The 23,237-nt window shown below is 41.3% G+C and overlaps 1 protein-coding gene across 2 annotated transcripts in view; it reads left to right on the top strand.

Annotated features, from left to right (window-relative positions):
• Nucleotides 1–23,237, top strand: part of ggps1 (geranylgeranyl diphosphate synthase 1) — a 45,370-nt gene that overhangs the window by 16,661 nt on the left and 5,472 nt on the right. For both annotated transcript variants that reach the window (XM_020454351.2, XM_031799701.1), the window contains exons 3-5: nt 1,212–1,282; nt 12,954–13,118; nt 13,361–13,576. In XM_020454351.2, coding sequence (XP_020309940.2) covers nt 1,212–1,282; nt 12,954–13,118; nt 13,361–13,576 — 452 coding nt within the window. The remainder of the gene's footprint in view (nt 1–1,211; nt 1,283–12,953; nt 13,119–13,360; nt 13,577–23,237) is intronic.

The following is a 23,237-nucleotide window of genomic DNA, read 5'->3' as shown; positions in this document are numbered from 1 at the left end:
CCTAGTGCCATATACTAAAACAGTTATTTGAAGTGCTGATTACAGACCCTTTAAGTTTAAAGAAATACGTTTTTACCAGACTTGATACATATCAGTCAAACAGGATTTATTAAAAATACACACTTTTTTTAAATCTTGTTTTTGTAAGTATCAGTAATGTCTGTTGATGCTGAACAGGCTTTTGACAGACTTGAATGTCCTTTTACATTCAACATTTTGGACGCTTGCAACTTTACAGCTGAAATAATACGTGTAATAACTATTATATAAATGCCCTAAAGCAAAAATATATGCAAATAATACATTATCAGATAAAATTGCTTAAGAAAAGGGCACAAGACAGGGATGTCCTCTCTCCCCTTCATGTTTACGCTGGCAATTTTAATTTTGGGGGCCTTGTTCTATACCAGGCGGTGTCAGGTCCTGGATGGCAGGGAGCTCAGCTCCAGTCATGTGTTCCTATATGGGTAGGAAGTACATGGGGGAAATTCTCAATTGGGCAAAAGTCTCATCTCCTCGTCCTCTCTTATCCGTGACCCTTAAACCGGTAAGTGGTCGAGGAGAGTGTCAATTCATTAGTATTATTCATTCATTATTATTATTATTCAGTAGTATTCACACCTCCTCCAGAACCTTCTCTCCAAAACAAAGCTGACAAAATAACTGTAGAAATGCCTTTCATCTTTCCTACTAAACCCATTCGGTTTATAGAAGGGTTTTTCATCTTCTAGTAAACCTGGTTTTTACTGTAGAAGGCTTTTATCATACTCCAGATTCAATGGGATGTTTTCTGGAATGTGTCCCAAAATAATATTCCCCATATAGTGCACTACTTTTGACCAGGTCCTTGTTTTATATACGGTATAGTAGTGCCCTAATATAGGGCATAGAGTGCCATTTGGGATACAGTCCTGGTTGTTCAAAGTAAAGAAGTGGGGAAATACTTTTTAGCTTCTTGTTGAGCTTTGAAACAAGGCTGTGTCACAAATGGCCCCCTATTCCTTATATAGACTTGCTTATACTGTATTAAAATAAAGGGGAAATAAATCAAATCAAATAAAAATTCCTTATGTAGCGCACTACTTTTGAGCACTATTCGAGAATAGGGTTCCATTTGGGATGCAAGGCAGTGGTCTTTGTTTATCCATACTCTGTGTCTTTAAAAATAAATAACAATAATTAAACAAACTTTTCCTTTTGGACTTTTTCAGGAAAACAAGTACGGACTAAACTCTCTCAGGCGTTTAACCACTGGCTCAATGTTCCCGAGGACAAACTTCAGGTAAGGACCGGAATGTTTCAATGAGGCTATTCCCCAAATGGGGAACCTGGTCAGAGGTAGTGCACTATTAAGGGAATAGGGATCCTATTATAGCATCCTTTTATTATTAAGGGAATAGGGTTGCATCCTTTAAACATTCAGCTTTATAAATACTCTGTAAATACGGGTTTGTTTGAAAATCCTGAAAAACTCATGTAATTAGAAAATGTTGTGTTCCAGGCCTGTAACTAATTTTCATGACTTTTACATTTTGGTTCATGTAATTCATTTAGGCACACTTATTTTTATGTATCAATCACTTACAAATCTGGCACCACCTGAGTATGTGTGCCAATGCGAGTGGGCCACTGGTCACGGAGAGAGAGTGAGACGGTACAGCAGCAGGTATAACGTATAACGTCTATCTAGATACGGTGCCTTAGGAGACCGCTTCACTTTTTCCACATTTTGTTACGGTAAGTTGCCTTATTCTATAAAAGATTGAATTCTAAAAAAAAATCCTCAGCAATTTACACACAATATCCCATAATGATAAACCTGAAAACAGCAAAAATGTCTAACAAAACTGTTACAAATAAAATAAATACCTTATTTACATCAGTATTCAGACCCCACCTTATTTACATCAGTATTCAGACCCCACCTTATTTACATCAGTATTCAGACCCCACCTTATTTACATCAGTATTCAGACCCCACCTTATTTACATCAGTATTCAGACCCCACCTTATTTACATCAGTATTCAGACCCCACCTTATTTACATCAGTATTCAGACCCCACCTTATTTACATCAGTATTCAGACCCCACCTTATTTACATCAGTATTCAGACCCCACCTTATTTACATCAGTATTCAGACCCCACCTTATTTACATCAGTATTCAGACCCCACCTTATTTACATCAGTATTCAGACCCCACCTTATTTACATCAGTATTCAGACCCCACCTTATTTACATCAGTATTCAGACCCCACCTTATTTACATCAGTATTCAGAAACACCACCTTATTTACATCAGTATTCAGAAACCCCACCTTATTTACATCAGTATTCAGACCCCACCTTATTTACATCAGTATTCAGACCCCCCCTTATTTACATCGGTATTCAGACCCCACCTTATTTACATCAGTATTCAGACCCCCCCTTATTTACATCAGTATTCAGAAACACCACCTTATTTACATCAGTATTCAGACCCCACCTTATTTACATAAGTATTCAGACCCCACCTTATTTACATCAGTATTCAGACCCCACCTTATTTACATCAGTATTCAGACCCCACCTTATTTACATCAGTATTCAGACCCCCCCTTATTTACATCAGTATTCAGACCCCACCTTATTTACATAAGTATTCAGACCCCACCTTATTTACATATGTATTCAGACCCCACCTTATTTACATAAGTATTCAGACCCCCCCTTATTTACATCAGTATTCAGACCCCACCTTATTTACATCAGTATTCAGACCCCACCTTATTTACATAAGTATTCAGACCCCACCTTATTTACATATGTATTCAGACCCCACCTTATTTACATAAGTATTCAGACCCCACCTTATTTACATATGTATTCAGACCCCACCTTATTTACATCAGTATTCAGAAACCCCACCTTATTTACATATGTATTCAGACCCCACCTTATTTACATCAGTATTCAGACCCCACCTTATTTACATCAGTATTCAGACCCCACCTTATTTACATCAGTATTCAGACCCCCCCTTATTTACATCAGTATTCAGACCCCACCTTATTTACATCAGTATTCAGACCCCACCTTATTTACATCAGTATTCAGAAACCCCACCTTATTTACATAAGTATTCAGACCCCACCTTATTTACATCAGTATTCAGAAACCCCACCTTATTTACATAAGTATTCAGAAACCCCACCTTATTTACATCAGTATTCAGACCACACCTTATTTACATCAGTATTCAGACCCCACCTTATTTACATCAGTATTCAGACCCCACCTTATTTACATAAGTATTCAGACCCCACCTTATTTACATCAGTATTCAGACCCCACCTTATTTACATCAGTATTCAGACCCCACCTTATTTACATCAGTATTCAGACCTCACCTTATTTACATCAGTATTCAGACCCCACCTTATTTACATCAGTATTCAGACCCCACCTTATTTACATCAGTATTCAGACCCCACCTTATTTACATCAGTATTCAGACCCCACCTTATTTACATCAGTATTCAGACCCCACCTTATTTACATAAGTATTCAGACCCCACCTTATTTACATCAGTATTCAGACCCCACCTTATTTACATAAGTATTCAGACCCCACCTTATTTACATCAGTATTCAGACCCCACCTTATTTACATAAGTATTCAGACCCCACCTTATTTACATCAGTATTCAGACCCCACCTTATTTACATCAGTATTCAGACCCCACCTTATTTACATCAGTATTCAGACCCCACCTTATTTACATCAGTATTCAGACCCCACCTTATTTACATCAGTATTCAGACCCCACCTTATTTACATAAGTATTCAGACCCCACCTTATTTACATCGGTATTCAGACCCCACCTTATTTACATAAGTATTCAGACCCCACCTTATTTACATAAGTATTCAGACCCCACCTTATTTACATAAGTATTCAGACCCCACCTTATTTACATAAGTATTCAGACCCCACCTTATTTACATAAGTATTCAGACCCCACCTTATTTACATAAGTATTCAGACCCCACCTTATTTACATAAGTATTCAGACCCCACCTTATTTACATAAGTATTCAGACCCCACCTTATTTACATAAGTATTCAGACCCCACCTTATTTACATAAGTATTCAGACCCCACCTTATTTACATAAGTATTCAGAAACCCCACCTTATTTACATCAGTATTCAGAAACCCCACCTTATTTACATCAGTATTCAGAAACCCCACCTTATTTACATCAGTATTCAGAAACCCCACCTTATTTACATCAGTATTCAGAAACCCCACCTTATTTACATCAGTTTTCAGAAACCCCACCTTATTTACATCAGTATTCAGAAACCCCACCTTATTTACATCAGTATTCAGACCCTTTGCTATGAGACTCAAAATTGAGCTCAGGTGCATCCTGCTTGGAGTTTGCCAAAAGGCACCTAAAGACTCTCAGACCATGAGGAACAAGATTCTCTGGTCTGATGAAACCAAGATGAAACCCTTTGGCCTGAATGCCAAACGTCACGTCTGGAGGAAAGCTGGCACCATCCCTACGGTGAAGCATGGTGGTGGCAGAATCCTGCTGTGGGGATGTTTTCAGCAGCAGGGACTGGGAGACTAGTCAGGATCGAGGGAAAGAGATCCTTGATAAGAACCTGCTCCAGAGCCCTCAGGACCTCAAACTGGGGTGAAGGTTCACCTTCCAACAGGACAATGACCATAAGCACACAGCCATGACAACACAGGAGTGGCTTCAGGACAAGTCTCTGAATGGCCCAGCCAGAGCCCGGACTTAAACCTGATTGAACATCGCTGGAGAGACCTGAAAATAGCTGTGCAGCAATGCTCCCCATCTGGCAGAGCTTGAGAGGATCTGCAGAGAAGAATGGGAGAACCTCATCAAATATTATTAGTCACATGCGCCGAATACAACCAGAAATGATGAATACAACAGGTGTAGTAGACCTCCCAGTGAAATGCTGAATACAACAGGTGTAGTAGACCTCACAGTGAAATGCTGAATACAACAGGTGTAGTAGACCTTACAGTGAAATGCTGAATACAACAGGTGTAGACCTTACATTGAAATGCTGAATACAACAGGTGTAGTAAACCTTACATTGAAATGCTGAATACAACAGGTGTAGTAAACCTCACAGTGAAATGCTGAATACAACAGGTGTAGTAGACCTTACAGTGACATGCTGAATACAACAGGTGTAGTAGACCTTACAGTGAAATGCTGAATACAACAGGTGTAGTAGATCTTACAGTGAAATGCTGAATACAACAGGTGTAGTAGACCTCACAGTGAAATGCTGAATACAACAGGTGTAGTAGACCTTACAGTGAAATGCCGAATACAACAGGTGTAGTAGACCTCACAGTGAAATGCCGAATACAACAGGTGTAGTAGACCTCACAGTGACATGCTGAATACAACAGGTGTAGTAGACCTCACAGTGACATGCTGAATACAACAGGTGTAGTAGACCTCACAGTGAAATGCTGAATACAACAGGTGTAGTAGACCTCACAGTGAAATGCTGAATACAACAGGTGTAGTAGACCTCACAGTGAAATGCTGAATACAACAGGTGTAGTAGACCTTACAGTGAAATGCTTATTTAAAATTTCAGTCTCTCGATGTGCAAAACTGATAGAGACATACCACAAGCGGCTTACAGCTGTAATCGCAGCAAAAGGTGGCGCTACAAAGTATTAACTTAAGGGGGCTGAATAATTTTGCACGCCCAATTTTTCAGTTTGATTTGTTAAAAAAGTTTGAAATATACAATAAATAAGTTCAAGGGGGCCGAATACTTTCGCAAGGCACTGTATATATATATATGTGTGTGTGGATGTATGGATGTATGGATGGATGGATGGATGGATGTGTATATGCCCACTGTGCATAAACATGGAATCACTGGTCACTTTAATCATGTTAACATACTGCTTTACTCATATGTGTATATAGTGTGTTCTATTCTACTGTATTTAGGTCAATGCCACTGACATTGCTCATCCTAATATTTATACATTTCTAAACTCCATTCTTTTACTTTAGATTTGTGTGTATTTAGTTAGATATTACTGCACTGTTGGAGCTAGGAACACAAGCATTTAGTTAGATATTACTGCACTGTTGGAGCTAGGAACACAAGCATTTAGTTAGATATTACTGCACTGTTGGAGCTAGGAACACAAGCATTTAGTTAGATATTACTGCACTGTTGGAGCTAGGAACACAAGCATTTAGTTAGATATTACTGCACTGTTGGAGCTAGGAACACAAGCATTTAGTTAGATATTACTGCACTGTTGGAGCTAGAAACACAAGCATTTAGTTAGATACTACTGCACTGTTGGAGCTAGAAACAAGCATTTAGTTAGATACTACTGCACTGTTGGAGCTGGGAACACAAGCATTTAGTTAGATACTACTGCACTGTTGGAGCTGGGAACACAAGCATTTAGTTAGATACTACTGCACTGTTGGAGCTGGGAACACAAGCATTTAGTTAGATACTACTGCACTGTTGGAGCTAGAAACAATCAATCAATCAATCAATCAAATGTATTTATATAGCCCTTCGTACATCAGCTGATATCTCAAAGTGCTGTACAGAAACCCAGCCTAAAACCCCAAACAGCAAGCAATGCAGGTGTAGAAGCACGGTGGCTAGGAAAAACTCCCTAGAAAGGCCAAAACCTAGGAAGAAACCTAGAGAGGAACCAGGCTATGTGGGGTGGCCAGTCCTCTTCTGGCTGTGTCAGGAGACACTGTGGCCCCATCCGAGGACACCCCCAGACAGGGCCAAACAGGAAGGATATAACCCCACCCACTTTGCCAAAGCACAGCCTCCACACCACTAGAGGGATATCTTCAACCACCAACTTACCATCCTGAGACAAGGCTGAGTATAGCCCACAAAGATCTCCGCCACGGCACAACCCAAGGGGGGGGCGCCAACCCAGACAGGATGACCACAACAGTGAATCAACCCACTCAGGTGACGCACCCCCTCCAGAGACGGCATGAGAGAGCCCCAGCAAGCCAGTGACTCAGCCCCTGTAATAGGGTTAGAGGCAGAGAATCCCAGTGGAAAGAGGGGAACCGGCCAGGCAGAGACAGCAAGGGCGGTTCGTTGCTCCAGAGCCTTTCCGTTCACCTTCCCACTCCTGGGCCAGACTACACTCAATCATATGACCCACTGAAGAGGTGAGTCTTCAGTAAAGACTTAAAGGTTGAGACCGAGTTTGCGTCTCTGACATGGGTAGGCAGACCGTTCCATAAAAATGGCGCTCTATAGGAGAAAGCCCTGCCTCCAGCTGTTTGCTTAGAAATTCTAGGGACAATTAGGAGGCCTGCGTCTTGTGACCCTAGCGTACGTGTAGGTATGTACGGCAGGACCAAATCAGAGAGATAGGTAGGAGCAAGCCCATGTAATGCTTTGTAGGTTAGCAGTAAAACCTTGAAATCAGCCCTTGCTTTGACAGGAAGCCAGTGTAGAGAGGCTAGCACTGGAGTAATATGATCAAATTTTTTGGTTCTAGTCAGGATTCTAGCAGCCGTATTTAGCACTAACTGAAGTTTATTTAGTGCTTTATCCGGGTAGCCGGAAAATAGAGCATTGCAGTAGTCTAACCTAGAAGTGACAAAAGCATGGATTAATTTTTCTGCATAATTTTTGGACAGAAAGTTTCTGATTTTTGCAATGTTACGTAGATGGAAAAAAGCTGTCCTCGAAATGGCCTTGATATGTTCTTCAAAAGAGAGATCAGGGTCCAGAGTAACGCCGAGGTCCTTCACAGTTTTATTTGAGACGACTGTACAACCATTAAGATTAATTGTCAGATTCAACAGAAGATCTCTTTGTTTCTTGGGACCTAGAACAAGCATCTCTGTTTTGTCCGAGTTTAATAGTAGAAAGTTTGCAGCCATCCACTTCCTTATGTCTGAAACGCATGCTTCTAGCGAGGGCAATTTTGGGGCTTCACCATGTTTCATTGAAATGTACAGCTGTGTGTCATCCGCATAGCAGTGAAAGTTTACATTATGTTTTCGAATAACATCCCCAAGAGGTAAAATATATAGTGAAAACAATAGTGGTCCTAAAACGGAACCTTGAGGAACACCGAAATTTACAGGTGATTTGTCAGAGGACAAACCATTCACAGAGACAAACTGATATCTTTCCGACAGATAAGATCTAAACCAGGCCAGAACATGTCCGTGTAGACCAATTTGGGTTTCCAATCTCTCCAAAAGAATGTGGTGATCGATGGTATCAAAAGCAGCACTAAGGTCTAGGAGCACGAGGACAGATGCAGAGCCTCGGTCCGATGCCATTAAAATGTCATTTACCACCTTCACAAGTGCCGTCTCAGTGCTATGATGGGGTCTAAAACCAGACTGAAGCATTTCGTATACATTGTTTGTCTTCAGGAAGGCAGTGAGTTGCTGCGCAACAGCCTTCTCTAAAATTTTTGAGGGGAATGGAAGATTCGATATAGGCCGATAGTTTTTTATATTTTCTGGGTCAAGGTTTGGATTTTTCAAGAGAGGCTTTATTACTGCCACTTTTAGTGAGTTTGGTACACATCCGGTGGATAGAGAGCCGTTTATTATGTTCAACATAGGAGGGCCAAGCACAGGAAGGAGCTCTTTCAGTAGTTTAGTTGGAATAGGGTCCAGTATGCAGCTTGAAGGTTTAGAGGCCATGATTATTTTCATCATTGTGTCAAGAGATATAGTACTAAAACACTTGAGCGTCTCTCTTGATCCTAGGTCCTGGCAGAGTTGTGCAGACTCAGGACAACTGAGGTTTGGAGGAATACGCAGGTTTAAAGAGGAGTCCGTAATTTGCTTTCTAATAATCATAATCTTTTCCTCAAAGAAGTTCATGAATTTATCACTGCTAAAGTGAAAGTCATCCTCTCTTGGGGAATGCTGCTTTTTAGTTAGCTTTGCGACAGTATCAAAAAAGGAATTTCGGATTGTTCTTATTTTCCTCAATTAAGTTAGAAAAATAGGATGATGAGGAACACAAGCATTTAGTTCGATACTACTGCACTGTTGGAGCTATAAACACAAGCATTTAGTTAGATACTACTGCACTGTTGGGGCAGCTCAACTCCGGTCCCCTTGTGGGCAGCTCAACTCCGGTCCCCCTCGCGGGCAGCTCAACTCCGGTCCCCTCGCGGGCAGCTCAACTCCGGTCCCCTCGCGGGCAGCTCAACTCCGGTCCCCTCGCGGGCAGCTCAACTCCGGTCCCCTCGCGGGCAGCTCAACTCCGGTCCCCTCGCGGGCAGCTCAACTCCAGTCCCCCTCGCGGGCAGCTCAACTCCGGTCCCCTCGCGGGCAGCTCCTGGGCTCTTGATATTCCAGTGAGCCCTATGCCCCTCTGACTTGAGGTAAATAGAAAATTTAAAGGTGTATTTATACGAGATGCCAAATGAAGAGACATTTGTTCTGTTTGACTGGCATGTTGGCAGCCTCCATTTTTAAATGCAGAACATGTGACCAGATTCAGTGTGCGTGTACAAAGAGCTCCCTAAACAATGGGTGACATGTATCTGTTATTGTGTCACAGCACAGCGATTACACAGCTCTCCACCCTATCAATTCAATTTCAATTTAATTCTCGCTCTCCTCTCTCTGCGCGCTCTCCTTTCTCTCTCTGCCCGCTCTCCTCTCTCTCTGCCTGCTCTCCTCTCTCTCTCTCCTTTCTCTCTCTCTCTCTACACTCGCTCTCCTTTTCTCTCTCTGCGCTCGCTCTCTGCTTCATCTCCCTCTCTCTTCATCTCTGTGCGGCAGCGTGGTTTATTTGGCAGTAAACTCTCCCTGAACCCGGCCAACAGACTGAGTGTGCTTGCCGCCATCATTAACAAGCGGTCTGTCAGGCACTGTAGTCAGTCGCCTCAACACCATGGAAACAGCACAGATACAGCCAGCCAGTGACTGGTTCACCCATGTCTCTGTCATCTGTCCGGCTGTTTATTTATTCTCCATCAGGAAACACACACCTCTTTACATGTTACTATTTCTATGATCCAGAGCTTCCATCTGTAGGCCTCTGACTCCTGAAACCCCTTGACCAGCTACAGCCCCTCTAGCAGCCTCCAGCCTAGAGCTGGCAATACCATTTTGACTGACTTGAGGTTCTCTGTACTGTGGCCCTGTCTGGGAACTGCAGCTAGTAATTAGTACAGTAGTTGCCTCTTGCTCTGTCTAGTGGTCTGTGGGTATACAGTGAGTCAGGGGAGCTCTGTAGGCTAGTAGTGTAGGGGTCAGGGGAGCTCTGTAGACTAGTAGTGTAGGGGTCAGGAGAGCTCTGTAGGCTAGTAGTGTAGGGGTCAGGGGAGCTCTGTAGACTAGTAGTGTAGGGGTCAGGGGAGCTCTGTAGGCTAGTAGTGTAGGGGTCAGGGGAGCTCTGTAGGCTAGTAGTGTAGGGGTCAGGAGAGCTCTGTAGGCTAGTAGTGTAGGGGTCAGGGGAGCTCTGTAGACTAGTAGTGTAGGGGTCAGGAGAGCTCTGTAGTGTAGGGGTCAGGGGAGCTCTGTAGTGTAAGGGTCAGGGGAGCTCTGTAGGCTAGTAGTGTAAGGGTCAGGGGAGCTCTGTAGGCTAGTAGTGTAGGGGTCAGGGGAGCTCTGTAGGCTAGTACTGAGGCCAGTGTAGGGGTCAGGGGAGCTCTGTAGGCTAGTAGTGTAGGGGTCAGGGGAGCTCTGTAGGCTAGTACTGAGAACAGTGTAGGGGTCAGGGGAGCTCTGTAGACTAGTACTGAGGCCAGTGTAGGGGTGTGGCAGACAGATGGACACCGGCTGGAGCAGCAGATTTATGCAGAGCTGTCCTGGGCTGTGTTCTAAATAGCCCCTTATTCCCTATATACAGTCGAAGTCAGAAGATTACATACACTTAGGTTGGAGTCATTAAAACTTTTTTCAACCACACATTTCTTGTTAACAATCTATAGTTTTGTCAAGTCGGTTAGGACATCTACATTGTGCAAGTAATTTTTCCAACAATTGTAACAATTGCAAGTAATTTTTCCAACAATTGAGGACTGAGGTTAGGGTTAGGAGGACTGAGGTTAGGGCTAGGAGGACTGAGGTTAGGGCTAGGAGGACTGAGGTTAGGGCTAGGAGGACTGAGGTTAGGGCTAGGAGGACTGAGGTTAGGGCTAGGAGGACTGAGGTTAGGGCTAGGAGGACTGAGGTTAGGGCTAGGAGGACTGAGGTTAGGGCTAGGAGGACTGAGGTTAGGGCTAGGAGGACTGAGGTTAGGGCTAGGAGGACTGAGGTTAGGGCTAGGAGGACTGAGGTTAGGGCTAGGAGGACTGAGGTTAGGGCTAGGAGGACTGAGGTTAGGGCTAGGAGGACTGAGGTTAGGGCTAGGAGGACTGAGGTTAGGGCTAGGAGGACTGAGGCTAGGAGGACTGAGGTTAGGGCTAGGAGGACTGAGGCTAGGAGGACTGAGGTTAGGGCTAGGAGGACTGAGGCTAGGAGGACTGAGGTTAGGGCTAATGAAAAACCAGGCATTACACAGACACTTTCTCTTTCTGCCTGGAGCTGTTTTCTGACAGTGCGCCCCCTGGCTGTGGCAGAGAGACATGACACATCTATTCTCTGCCTGGAGCTGTTTTCTGACAGTGCGCCCCCTGGCTGTGGCAGAGAGACATGACACATCTATTCTCTGCCTGGAGCTGTTTTCTGACAGTGCGCCCCCTGGCTGTGGCAGAGAGACATGACACATATATTCTCTGCCTGGAGCTGTTTTCTGACAGTGCGCTCCCTGGCTGTGGCAGAGAGACATGACACATCTATTCTCTGCCTGGAGCTGTTTTCTGACAGTGCGCCCCCTGGCTGTGGCAGAGAGATGTCGGGTTCTGGGGGGGGGGGGGGCATTTCCAGTCCTCGAGGTCCTGATTGGTGAGACAGTTTTGCCCCAGCTAACACACCTGACTCTAATAATCACCTAATCAGGATCTTCAGTTAAAAATGCAATGTGATTAATAAGCTGTGTTTGCTCGGGATGGAGAAAAGGTGTTCTACCAATCAGGCCCTCGAGGACTGGCGTTGCCCACCCCTCCCCCGTTTTAAATGAAATTCCTCTCTAACAAACACGTATTATATTCAACAGACTAAGTTCCTAAACAACAAATCTAACAAGATGAGCACTTTATGTCCACCAACAGCTATGCAGGTACAAAATGGCACCCTATGAAGTACACTACTTACTCGGTGAATCTCAATCTCTCTCCAAATTACATTCCCTCTCACACAGAGCAGCCTTGTCAGGTAGCTCCCCCTACTGGAGAATAGCTGTAGCACAGCAGGGCTCTGAGCATGGCTAGTCGGTAACTCTGTGGTGGAGGCCTCTTCTTCTGTGACTGACTCGACAACTTCTCGATAGTTTTTCCTAGCTACTGTGCCTCTGCATTGCTTGCTCGTTGTTGTTGTTGTTGTTGTTGTCTGGGTATCTGTAAAGCACTTTGAAAACTGCTGATGTAAAAAGTTTTTTTTATAAAAAACAATGTGATTAACTCAATGTGCCAAGTTGTATGTATAATATCTATATATCTATATATATACACAGAACCTGTCAAAAGTTTGGGCACACCTACTCATTCAATAATTGTTTTCATTAACAAGCTGTCATCAAGGCAAAGGATGGCTACTTTGCAGAATCTCAATTAAATTTGTTTAACACTTTTTTTTCTTGGTTACTACATGAATCCATATGTGTCATTTCATAGTTTTGATGTCTTCACTATTATTCTACAATGTAGAAAACAGTCAAATAAAGAAAAACCCTTTAATGAGTAGCTCTATCCAAACTACTGCCTGGTAGTGGATATACAAAACAAACTATGAAATGAAAATGTAGGATTCCTCATGTTTAAACAGCTGTGAGAAACCAAATGAAAATGTCTCTTTCCTAGGTGATCATACAAGTGACAGAGATGCTGCACAACGCCAGTCTCCTGATCGATGACATTGAGGACAGTTCTACACTGAGGAGAGGTTTCCCTGTCGCCCACAGCATCTATGGAGTCCCCTCTGTTATCAACTCTGCCAACTACGTCTACTTCCTGGGACTGGAGAAGGTGAGAGTCAGTGATTTGGTTGATTTTTGATCAGCGTGTTCACCAGACAGCGTTATAACCCATGTGTTGTTGGTGTTATTAGGTGCTAACCCTGGATCACCCCGAGGCAGTGCATGTGTTCACCAGACAGCATTATAACCCATGTGTTATTGGTATTATTAGGTGCTAACCCTGGATCACCCCGAGGCAGTGCATGTGTTCACCAGACAGCATTATAACCCATGTGTTATTGGTATTATTAGGTGCTAACCCTGGATCACCCCGAGGCAGTGCATGTGTTCACCAGACAGCTGTTGGAGCTGCATCGCGGCCAGGGCCTAGACATCCACTGGAGGGACACCTACACCTGTCCCACAGAGAGCCAGTACCGTACCATGGTCCTCCAGAAGACGGGGGGTCTGTTTGGCCTGGCCGTGGGGCTCATGCAGCTGTTCTCTGGCTGGAAACGAGACCTTAAGGTTTTATTATATCCACTATTTTATTCTCATTTCATTTTTATTATTTATTTTTTGCATATTTATTTTCTATATTGCTGTTAATGCTGCAACTTCATCTTCTAAACTTATTTGGCTACGAGTCACACATTTTATTTTACTTTTTGAACTTTCTATAGTAAATTGATGAGAGGACGGCTTTGTAATGCAGTTAAACTGTGTGCTCTTTCCCATGTATATTGGATTGACAGGCCCACTCCTCGGAGCCTGGTGGTTCCTGTAGGGTTTTGCATCTTTGTTTCTTGCTCTTTGGTGTTTTTAGGCGGGATATCTGTTCAAACTAGTTAGGGATATCTGTTAAAACTAGTTAGGGATAGGTGGGATATCTGTTAAAACTAGTTAGGGATAGGCGGGATATCTGTTCAAAGTAGTTAGGGATAGGTGGGATATCTGTTCAAACTAGTTAGGGATAGGTGGGATATCTGTTCAAACTAGTTAGGGATAGGTGGGATATCTGTTCAAACTAGTTAGGGATATCTGTTAAAACTAGTTAGGGATAGGCGGGATATCTGTTCAAACTAGTTAGGGATAGGCGGGATATCTGTTCAAACTAGTTAGGGATAGGTGGGATATCTGTTCAAACTAGTTAGGGATAGGTGGGATATCTGTTCAAATTAGTTAGGGATATCTGTTCAAACTAGTTAGGGATAGGTGGGATATCTGTTCAAACTAGTTAGGGATATCTGTTAAAACTAGTTAGGGATAGGTGGGATATCTGTTCAAACTAGTTAGGGATAGGTGGGATATCTGTTCAAACTAGTTAGGGATATCTGTTAAAACTAGTTAGGGATATCTGTTCAAACTAGTTAGGGATAGGTGGGATATCTGTTCAAACTAGTTAGGGATAGGTGGGATATCTGTTCAAACTAGTTAGGGATATCTATTAAAACTAGTTAGGGATATCTGTTCAAACTAGTTAGGGATAGGTGGGATATCTGTTCAAACTAGTTAGGGATATCTGTTCAAACTAGTTAGGGATATCTGTTAAAACTAGTTAGGGATAGGTGGGATATCTGTTCAAACTAGTTAGGGATAGGTGGGATATCTGTTAAAACTAGTTAGGGATATCTGTTGAAACTAGTTAGGGATAGGTGGGATATCTGTTAAAACTAGTTAGGGATAGGTGGGATATCTGTTCAAACTAGTTAGGGATAGGTGGGATATCTGTTCAAACTAGTTAGGGATAGGTGGGATATCTGTTCAAACTAGTTAGGGATAGGTGGGATATCTGTTCAAACTAGTTAGGGATAGGTGGGATATCTGTTCAAACTAGTTAGGGATATCTGTTAAAACTAGTTAGGGATATCTGTTCAAACTAGTTAGGGATAGGTGGGATATTTGTTCAAACTAGTTAGGGATAGGTGGGATACCTGTTCAAACTAGTTAGGGATATCTGTTCAAACTAGTTAGGGATATCTGTTCAAACTAGTTAGGGATAGGTGGGATATCTGTTCAAACTAGTTAGGGATATCTGTTCAAACTAGTTAGGGATAAGTGGGATATCTGTTCAAACTAGTTAGGGATAGGTGGGATATCTGTTCAAACTAGTTAGGGATATCTGTTCAAACTAGTTAGGGATATCTGTTCAAACTAGTTAGGGATAGGTGGGATATTTGTTCAAACTAGTTAGGGATAGGTGGGATATCTGTTCAAACTAGTTAGGGATATCTGTTCAAACTAGTTAGGGATATCTGTTCAAACTAGTTAGGGATAGGTGGGATATCTGTTAAAACTAGTTAGGGATATCTGTTAAAACTAGTTAGGGATAGGCGGGATATCTGTTAAAACTAGTTAGGGATATCTGTTAAAACTAGTTAGGGATAGGTGGGATATCTGTTAAAACTAGTTAGGGATAGGCGGGATATCTGTTCAAACTAGTTAGGGATAGGTGGGATATCTGTTCAAACTAGTTAGGGATAGGTGGGATATCTGTTCAAACTAGTTAGGGATATCTGTTAAAACTAGTTAGGGATAGGTGGGATATCTGTTAAAACTAGTTAGGGATAGGTGGGATATCTGTTCAAACTAGTTAGGGATAGGTGGGATATCTGTTAAAACTAGTTAGGGATATCTGTTAAAACTAGTTAGGGATAGGCGGGATATCTGTTCAAACTAGTTAGGGATATCTGTTAAAACTAGTTAGGGATAGGTGGGATATCTGTTCAAACTAGTTAGGGATAGGTGGGATATCTGTTAAAACTAGTTAGGGATATCTGTTGAAACTAGTTAGGGATAGGTGGGATATCTGTTGAAACTAGTTAGGGATAGGTGGGATATCTGTTGAAACTAGTTAGGGATAGGTGGGATATCTGTTCAAACTAGTTAGGGATAGGTGGGATATCTGTTCAAACTAGTTAGGGATAGGTGGGATATCTGTTAAAACTAGTTAGGGATAGGTGGGATATCTGTTCAAACTAGTTAGGGATAGGTGGGATATCTGTTCAAACTAGTTAGGGATAGGTGGGATATCTGTTCAAACTAGTTAGGGATAGGTGGGATATCTGTTCAAACTAGTTAGGGATAGGTGGGATATCTGTTCAAACTAGTTAGGGATAGGTGGGATATCTGTTCAAACTAGTTAGGGATAGGTGGGATATCTGTTCAAACTAGTTAGGGATATCTGTTAAAACTAGTTAGGGATAGGTGGGATATCTGTTCAAACTAGTTAGGGATATCTGTTAAAACTAGTTAGGGATAGGCGGGATATCTGTTCAAACTAGTTAGGGATATCTGTTAAAACTAGTTAGGGATAGGTGGGATATCTGTTCAAACTAGTTAGGGATAGGTGGGATATCTGTTCAAACTAGTTAGGGATATCTGTTAAAACTAGTTAGGGATAGGCGGGATATCTGTTCAAACTAGTTAGGGATATCTGTTAAAACTAGTTAGGGATAGGTGGGATATCTGTTCAAACTAGTTAGGGATAGGTGGGATATCTGTTCAAACTAGTTAGGGATATCTGTTAAAACTAGTTAGGGATAGGTGGGATATCTGTTCAAACTAGTTAGGGATAGGTGGGATATCTGTTGAAACTAGTTAGGGATAGGTGGGATATCTGTTAAAACTAGTTAGGGATAGGTGGGATATCTGTTAAAACTAGTTAGGGATAGGTGGGATATCTGTTCAAACTAGTTAGGGATAGGTGGGATATCTGTTCAAACTAGTTAGGGATAGGTGGGATATCTGTTAGAACTAGTTAGGGATAGGTGGGATATCTGTTCAAACTAGTTAGGGATAGGTGGGATATCTGTTAAAACTAGTTAGGGATAGGTGGGATATCTGTTAAAACTAGTTAGGGATATCTGTTAGAACTAGTTAGGGATAGGTGGGATATCTGTTAGAACTAGTTAGGGATAGGTGGGATATCTGTTCAAACTAGTTAGGGATATCTGTTAAAACTAGTTAGGGATAGGTGGGATATCTGTTCAAACTAGTTAGGGATATCTGTTAAAACTAGTTAGGGATAGGTGGGATATCTGTTCAAACTAGTTAGGGATATCTGTTAAAACTAGTTAGGGATAGGTGGGATATCTGTTCAAACTAGTTAGGGATATCTGTTAAAACTAGTTAGGGATAGGCGGGATATCTGTTCAAACTAGTTAGGGATAGGTGGGATATCTGTTCAAACTAGTTAGGGATAGGTGGGATATCTGTTCAAACTAGTTAGGGATAGGTGGGATATCTGTTCAAACTAGTTAGGGATATCTGTTAAAACTAGTTAGGGATATCTGTTCAAACTAGTTAGGGATAGGTGGGATATTTGTTCAAACTAGTTAGGGATAGGTGGGATACCTGTTCAAACTAGTTAGGGATATCTGTTAAAACTAGTTAGGGATATCTGTTCAAACTAGTTAGGGATAGGTGGGATATCTGTTCAAACTAGTTAGGGATATCTGTTCAAACTAGTTAGGGATAAGTGGGATATCTGTTCAAACTAGTTAGGGATAGGTGGGATATCTGTTCAAACTAGTTAGGGATATCTGTTCAAACTAGTTAGGGATATCTGTTCAAACTAGTTAGGGATAGGTGGGATATTTGTTCAAACTAGTTAGGGATAGGTGGGATATCTGTTCAAACTAGTTAGGGATATCTGTTCAAACTAGTTAGGGATATCTGTTCAAACTAGTTAGGGATAGGTGGGATATCTGTTAAAACTAGTTAGGGATATCTGTTAAAACTAGTTAGGGATAGGCGGGATATCTGTTAAAACTAGTTAGGGATATCTGTTAAAACTAGTTAGGGATAGGTGGGATATCTGTTAAAACTAGTTAGGGATAGGCGGGATATCTGTTCAAACTAGTTAGGGATAGGTGGGATATCTGTTCAAACTAGTTAGGGATAGGTGGGATATCTGTTCAAACTAGTTAGGGATATCTGTTAAAACTAGTTAGGGATAGGTGGGATATCTGTTAAAACTAGTTAGGGATAGGTGGGATATCTGTTCAAACTAGTTAGGGATAGGTGGGATATCTGTTAAAACTAGTTAGGGATATCTGTTAAAACTAGTTAGGGATAGGCGGGATATCTGTTCAAACTAGTTAGGGATATCTGTTCAAACTAGTTAGGGATAGGTGGGATATCTGTTCAAACTAGTTAGGGATAGGTGGGATATCTGTTAAAACTAGTTAGGGATATCTGTTGAAACTAGTTAGGGATAGGTGGGATATCTGTTGAAACTAGTTAGGGATAGGTGGGATATCTGTTGAAACTAGTTAGGGATAGGTGGGATATCTGTTCAAACTAGTTAGGGATAGGTGGGATATCTGTTAAAACTAGTTAGGGATAGGTGGGATATCTGTTCAAACTAGTTAGGGATAGGTGGGATATCTGTTCAAACTAGTTAGGGATAGGTGGGATATCTGTTCAAACTAGTTAGGGATAGGTGGGATATCTGTTCAAACTAGTTAGGGATAGGTGGGATATCTGTTCAAACTAGTTAGGGATAGGTGGGATATCTGTTCAAACTAGTTAGGGATAGGTGGGATATCTGTTCAAACTAGTTAGGGATAGGTGGGATATCTGTTCAAACTAGTTAGGGATAGGTGGGATATCTGTTCAAACTAGTTAGGGATAGGTGGGATATCTGTTCAAACTAGTTAGGGATAGGTGGGATATCTGTTCAAACTAGTTAGGGATAGGTGGGATATCTGTTCAAACTAGTTAGGGATAGGTGGGATATCTGTTCAAACTAGTTAGGGATAGGTGGGATATCTGTTCAAACTAGTTAGGGATATCTGTTCAAACTAGTTAGGGATAGGTGGGATATCTGTTCAAACTAGTTAGGGATATCTGTTCAAACTAGTTAGGGATAGGCGGGATATCTGTTCAAACTAGTTAGGGATATCTGTTAAAACTAGTTAGGGATAGGTGGGATATCTGTTCAAACTAGTTAGGGATATCTGTTAAAACTAGTTAGGGATAGGTGGGATATCTGTTCAAACTAGTTAGGGATATCTGTTAAAACTAGTTAGGGATAGGCGGGATATCTGTTCAAACTAGTTAGGGATATCTGTTAAAACTAGTTAGGGATAGGTGGGATATCTGTTCAAACTAGTTAGGGATAGGTGGGATATCTGTTCAAACTAGTTAGGGATATCTGTTAAAACTAGTTAGGGATAGGCGGGATATCTGTTCAAACTAGTTAGGGATATCTGTTAAAACTAGTTAGGGATAGGTGGGATATCTGTTCAAACTAGTTAGGGATAGGTGGGATATCTGTTCAAACTAGTTAGGGATATCTGTTAAAACTAGTTAGGGATAGGTGGGATATCTGTTCAAACTAGTTAGGGATATCTGTTCAAACTAGTTAGGGATAGGTGGGATATCTGTTAAAACTAGTTAGGGATATCTGTTAAAACTAGTTAGGGATAGGCGGGATATCTGTTAAAACTAGTTAGGGATATCTGTTAAAACTAGTTAGGGATAGGTGGGATATCTGTTAAAACTAGTTAGGGATAGGCGGGATATCTGTTCAAACTAGTTAGGGATAGGTGGGATATCTGTTCAAACTAGTTAGGGATAGGTGGGATATCTGTTCAAACTAGTTAGGGATATCTGTTAAAACTAGTTAGGGATAGGTGGGATATCTGTTAAAACTAGTTAGGGATAGGTGGGATATCTGTTCAAACTAGTTAGGGATAGGTGGGATATCTGTTAAAACTAGTTAGGGATATCTGTTAAAACTAGTTAGGGATAGGCGGGATATCTGTTCAAACTAGTTAGGGATATCTGTTCAAACTAGTTAGGGATAGGTGGGATATCTGTTCAAACTAGTTAGGGATAGGTGGGATATCTGTTAAAACTAGTTAGGGATATCTGTTGAAACTAGTTAGGGATAGGTGGGATATCTGTTGAAACTAGTTAGGGATAGGTGGGATATCTGTTGAAACTAGTTAGGGATAGGTGGGATATCTGTTCAAACTAGTTAGGGATAGGTGGGATATCTGTTAAAACTAGTTAGGGATAGGTGGGATATCTGTTCAAACTAGTTAGGGATAGGTGGGATATCTGTTCAAACTAGTTAGGGATAGGTGGGATATCTGTTCAAACTAGTTAGGGATAGGTGGGATATCTGTTCAAACTAGTTAGGGATAGGTGGGATATCTGTTCAAACTAGTTAGGGATAGGTGGATATCTGTTCAAACTAGTTAGGGATAGGTGGGATATCTGTTCAAACTAGTTAGGGATAGGTGGGATATCTGTTCAAACTAGTTAGGGATAGGTGGGATATCTGTTCAAACTAGTTAGGGATAGGTGGATATCTGTTCAACTAGTTAGGGATAGGTGGATATCTGTTCAAACTAGTTAGGGATAGGTGGGATATCTGTTCAAACTAGTTAGGGATAGGTGGGATATCTGTTCAAACTAGTTAGGGATAGGTGGGATATCTGTTCAAACTAGTTAGGGATATCTGTTCAAACTAGTTAGGGATAGGTGGGATATCTGTTCAAACTAGTTAGGGATATCTGTTCAAACTAGTTAGGGATAGGCGGGATATCTGTTCAAACTAGTTAGGGATATCTGTTAAAACTAGTTAGGGATAGGTGGGATATCTGTTCAAACTAGTTAGGGATATCTGTTAAAACTAGTTAGGGATAGGTGGGATATCTGTTCAAACTAGTTAGGGATATCTGTTAAAACTAGTTAGGGATAGGCGGGATATCTGTTCAAACTAGTTAGGGATATCTGTTAAAACTAGTTAGGGATAGGTGGGATATCTGTTCAAACTAGTTAGGGATAGGTGGGATATCTGTTCAAACTAGTTAGGGATATCTGTTAAAACTAGTTAGGGATAGGCGGGATATCTGTTCAAACTAGTTAGGGATATCTGTTAAAACTAGTTAGGGATAGGTGGGATATCTGTTCAAACTAGTTAGGGATAGGTGGGATATCTGTTCAAACTAGTTAGGGATATCTGTTAAAACTAGTTAGGGATAGGTGGGATATCTGTTCAAACTAGTTAGGGATAGGTGGGATATCTGTTGAAACTAGTTAGGGATAGGTGGGATATCTGTTGAAACTAGTTAGGGATAGGTGGGATATCTGTTAAAACTAGTTAGGGATAGGTGGGATATCTGTTAAAACTAGTTAGGGATAGGTGGGATATCTGTTCAAACTAGTTAGGGATAGGTGGGATATCTGTTCAAACTAGTTAGGGATAGGTGGGATATCTGTTAAAACTAGTTAGGGATAGGTGGGATATCTGTTCAAACTAGTTAGGGATATCTGTTAAAACTAGTTAGGGATAGGCGGGATATCTGTTCAAACTAGTTAGGGATATCTGTTAAAACTAGTTAGGGATAGGTGGGATATCTGTTCAAACTAGTTAGGGATAGGTGGGATATCTGTTCAAACTAGTTAGGGATATCTGTTAAAACTAGTTAGGGATAGGCGGGATATCTGTTCAAACTAGTTAGGGATATCTGTTAAAACTAGTTAGGGATAGGTGGGATATCTGTTCAAACTAGTTAGGGATAGGTGGGATATCTGTTCAAACTAGTTAGGGATATCTGTTAAAACTAGTTAGGGATAGGTGGGATATCTGTTCAAACTAGTTAGGGATAGGTGGGATATCTGTTGAAACTAGTTAGGGATAGGTGGGATATCTGTTAAAACTAGTTAGGGATAGGTGGGATATCTGTTAAAACTAGTTAGGGATAGGTGGGATATCTGTTCAAACTAGTTAGGGATAGGTGGGATATCTGTTCAAACTAGTTAGGGATAGGTGGGATATCTGTTAGAACTAGTTAGGGATAGGTGGGATATCTGTTCAAACTAGTTAGGGATAGGTGGGATATCTGTTAAAACTAGTTAGGGATAGGTGGGATATCTGTTAAAACTAGTTAGGGATATCTGTTAGAACTAGTTAGGGATAGGTGGGATATCTGTTAGAACTAGTTAGGGATAGGTGGGATATCTGTTAAAACTAGTTAGGGATATCTGTTAGAACTAGTTAGGGATAGGTGGGATATCTGTTAAAACTAGTTAGGGATATCTGTTAAAACTAGTTAGGGATAGGTGGGATATCTGTTCAAACTAGTTAGGGATATCTGTTAAAACTAGTTAGGGATAGGCGGGATATCTGTTCAAACTAGTTAGGGATATCTGTTAGAACTAGTTAGGGATAGGTGGGATATCTGTTAGAACTAGTTAGGGATAGGTGGGATATCTGTTAAAACTAGTTAGGGATATCTGTTAAAACTAGTTAGGGATAGGTGGGATATCTGTTCAAACTAGTTAGGGATATCTGTTAAAACTAGTTAGGGATAGGCGGGATATCTGTTCAAACTAGTTAGGGATATCTGTTAAAACTAGTTAGGGATAGGTGGGATATCTGTTCAAACTAGTTAGGGATAGGTGGGATATCTGTTAAAACTAGTTAGGGATATCTGTTGAAACTAGTTAGGGATAGGTGGGATATATGTTCAAACTAGTTAGGGATAGGTGGGATATCTGTTCAAACTAGTTAGGGATAGGTGGGATATCTGTTCAAACTAGTTAGGGATATCTGTTAAAACTAGTTAGGGATAGGCGGGATATCTGTTCAAACTAGTTAGGGATATCTGTTAAAACTAGTTAGGGATAGGTGGGATATCTGTTCAAACTAGTTAGGGATAGGTGGGATATCTGTTCAAACTAGTTAGGGATAGGTGGGATATCTGTTCAAACTAGTTAGGGATGGGTGGGATATCTGTTCAAACTAGTTAGGGATAGGTGGGATATCTGTTCAAACTAGTTAGGGATATCTGTTCAAACTAGTTAGGGATAGGTGGGATATCTGTTCAAACTAGTTAGGGATATCTGTTCAAACTAGTTAGGGATAGGCGGGATATCTGTTCAAACTAGTTAGGGATATCTGTTAAAACTAGTTAGGGATAGGTGGGATATCTGTTCAAACTAGTTAGGGATATCTGTTAAAACTAGTTAGGGATAGGTGGGATATCTGTTCAAACTAGTTAGGGATATCTGTTAAAACTAGTTAGGGATAGGCGGGATATCTGTTCAAACTAGTTAGGGATATCTGTTAAAACTAGTTAGGGATAGGTGGGATATCTGTTCAAACTAGTTAGGGATAGGTGGGATATCTGTTAAAACTAGTTAGGGATAGGTGGGATATCTGTTCAAA

The sequence above is a fragment of the Oncorhynchus kisutch genome, linkage group LG20 (genome assembly GCF_002021735.2).
Source record: "Oncorhynchus kisutch isolate 150728-3 linkage group LG20, Okis_V2, whole genome shotgun sequence".
In the NCBI taxonomy this organism is placed as follows: domain Eukaryota; kingdom Metazoa; phylum Chordata; class Actinopteri; order Salmoniformes; family Salmonidae; genus Oncorhynchus; species Oncorhynchus kisutch.
Note: the sequence above shows the minus strand (reverse complement) of the source record. Positions and strands in the feature narration are given on the sequence as shown.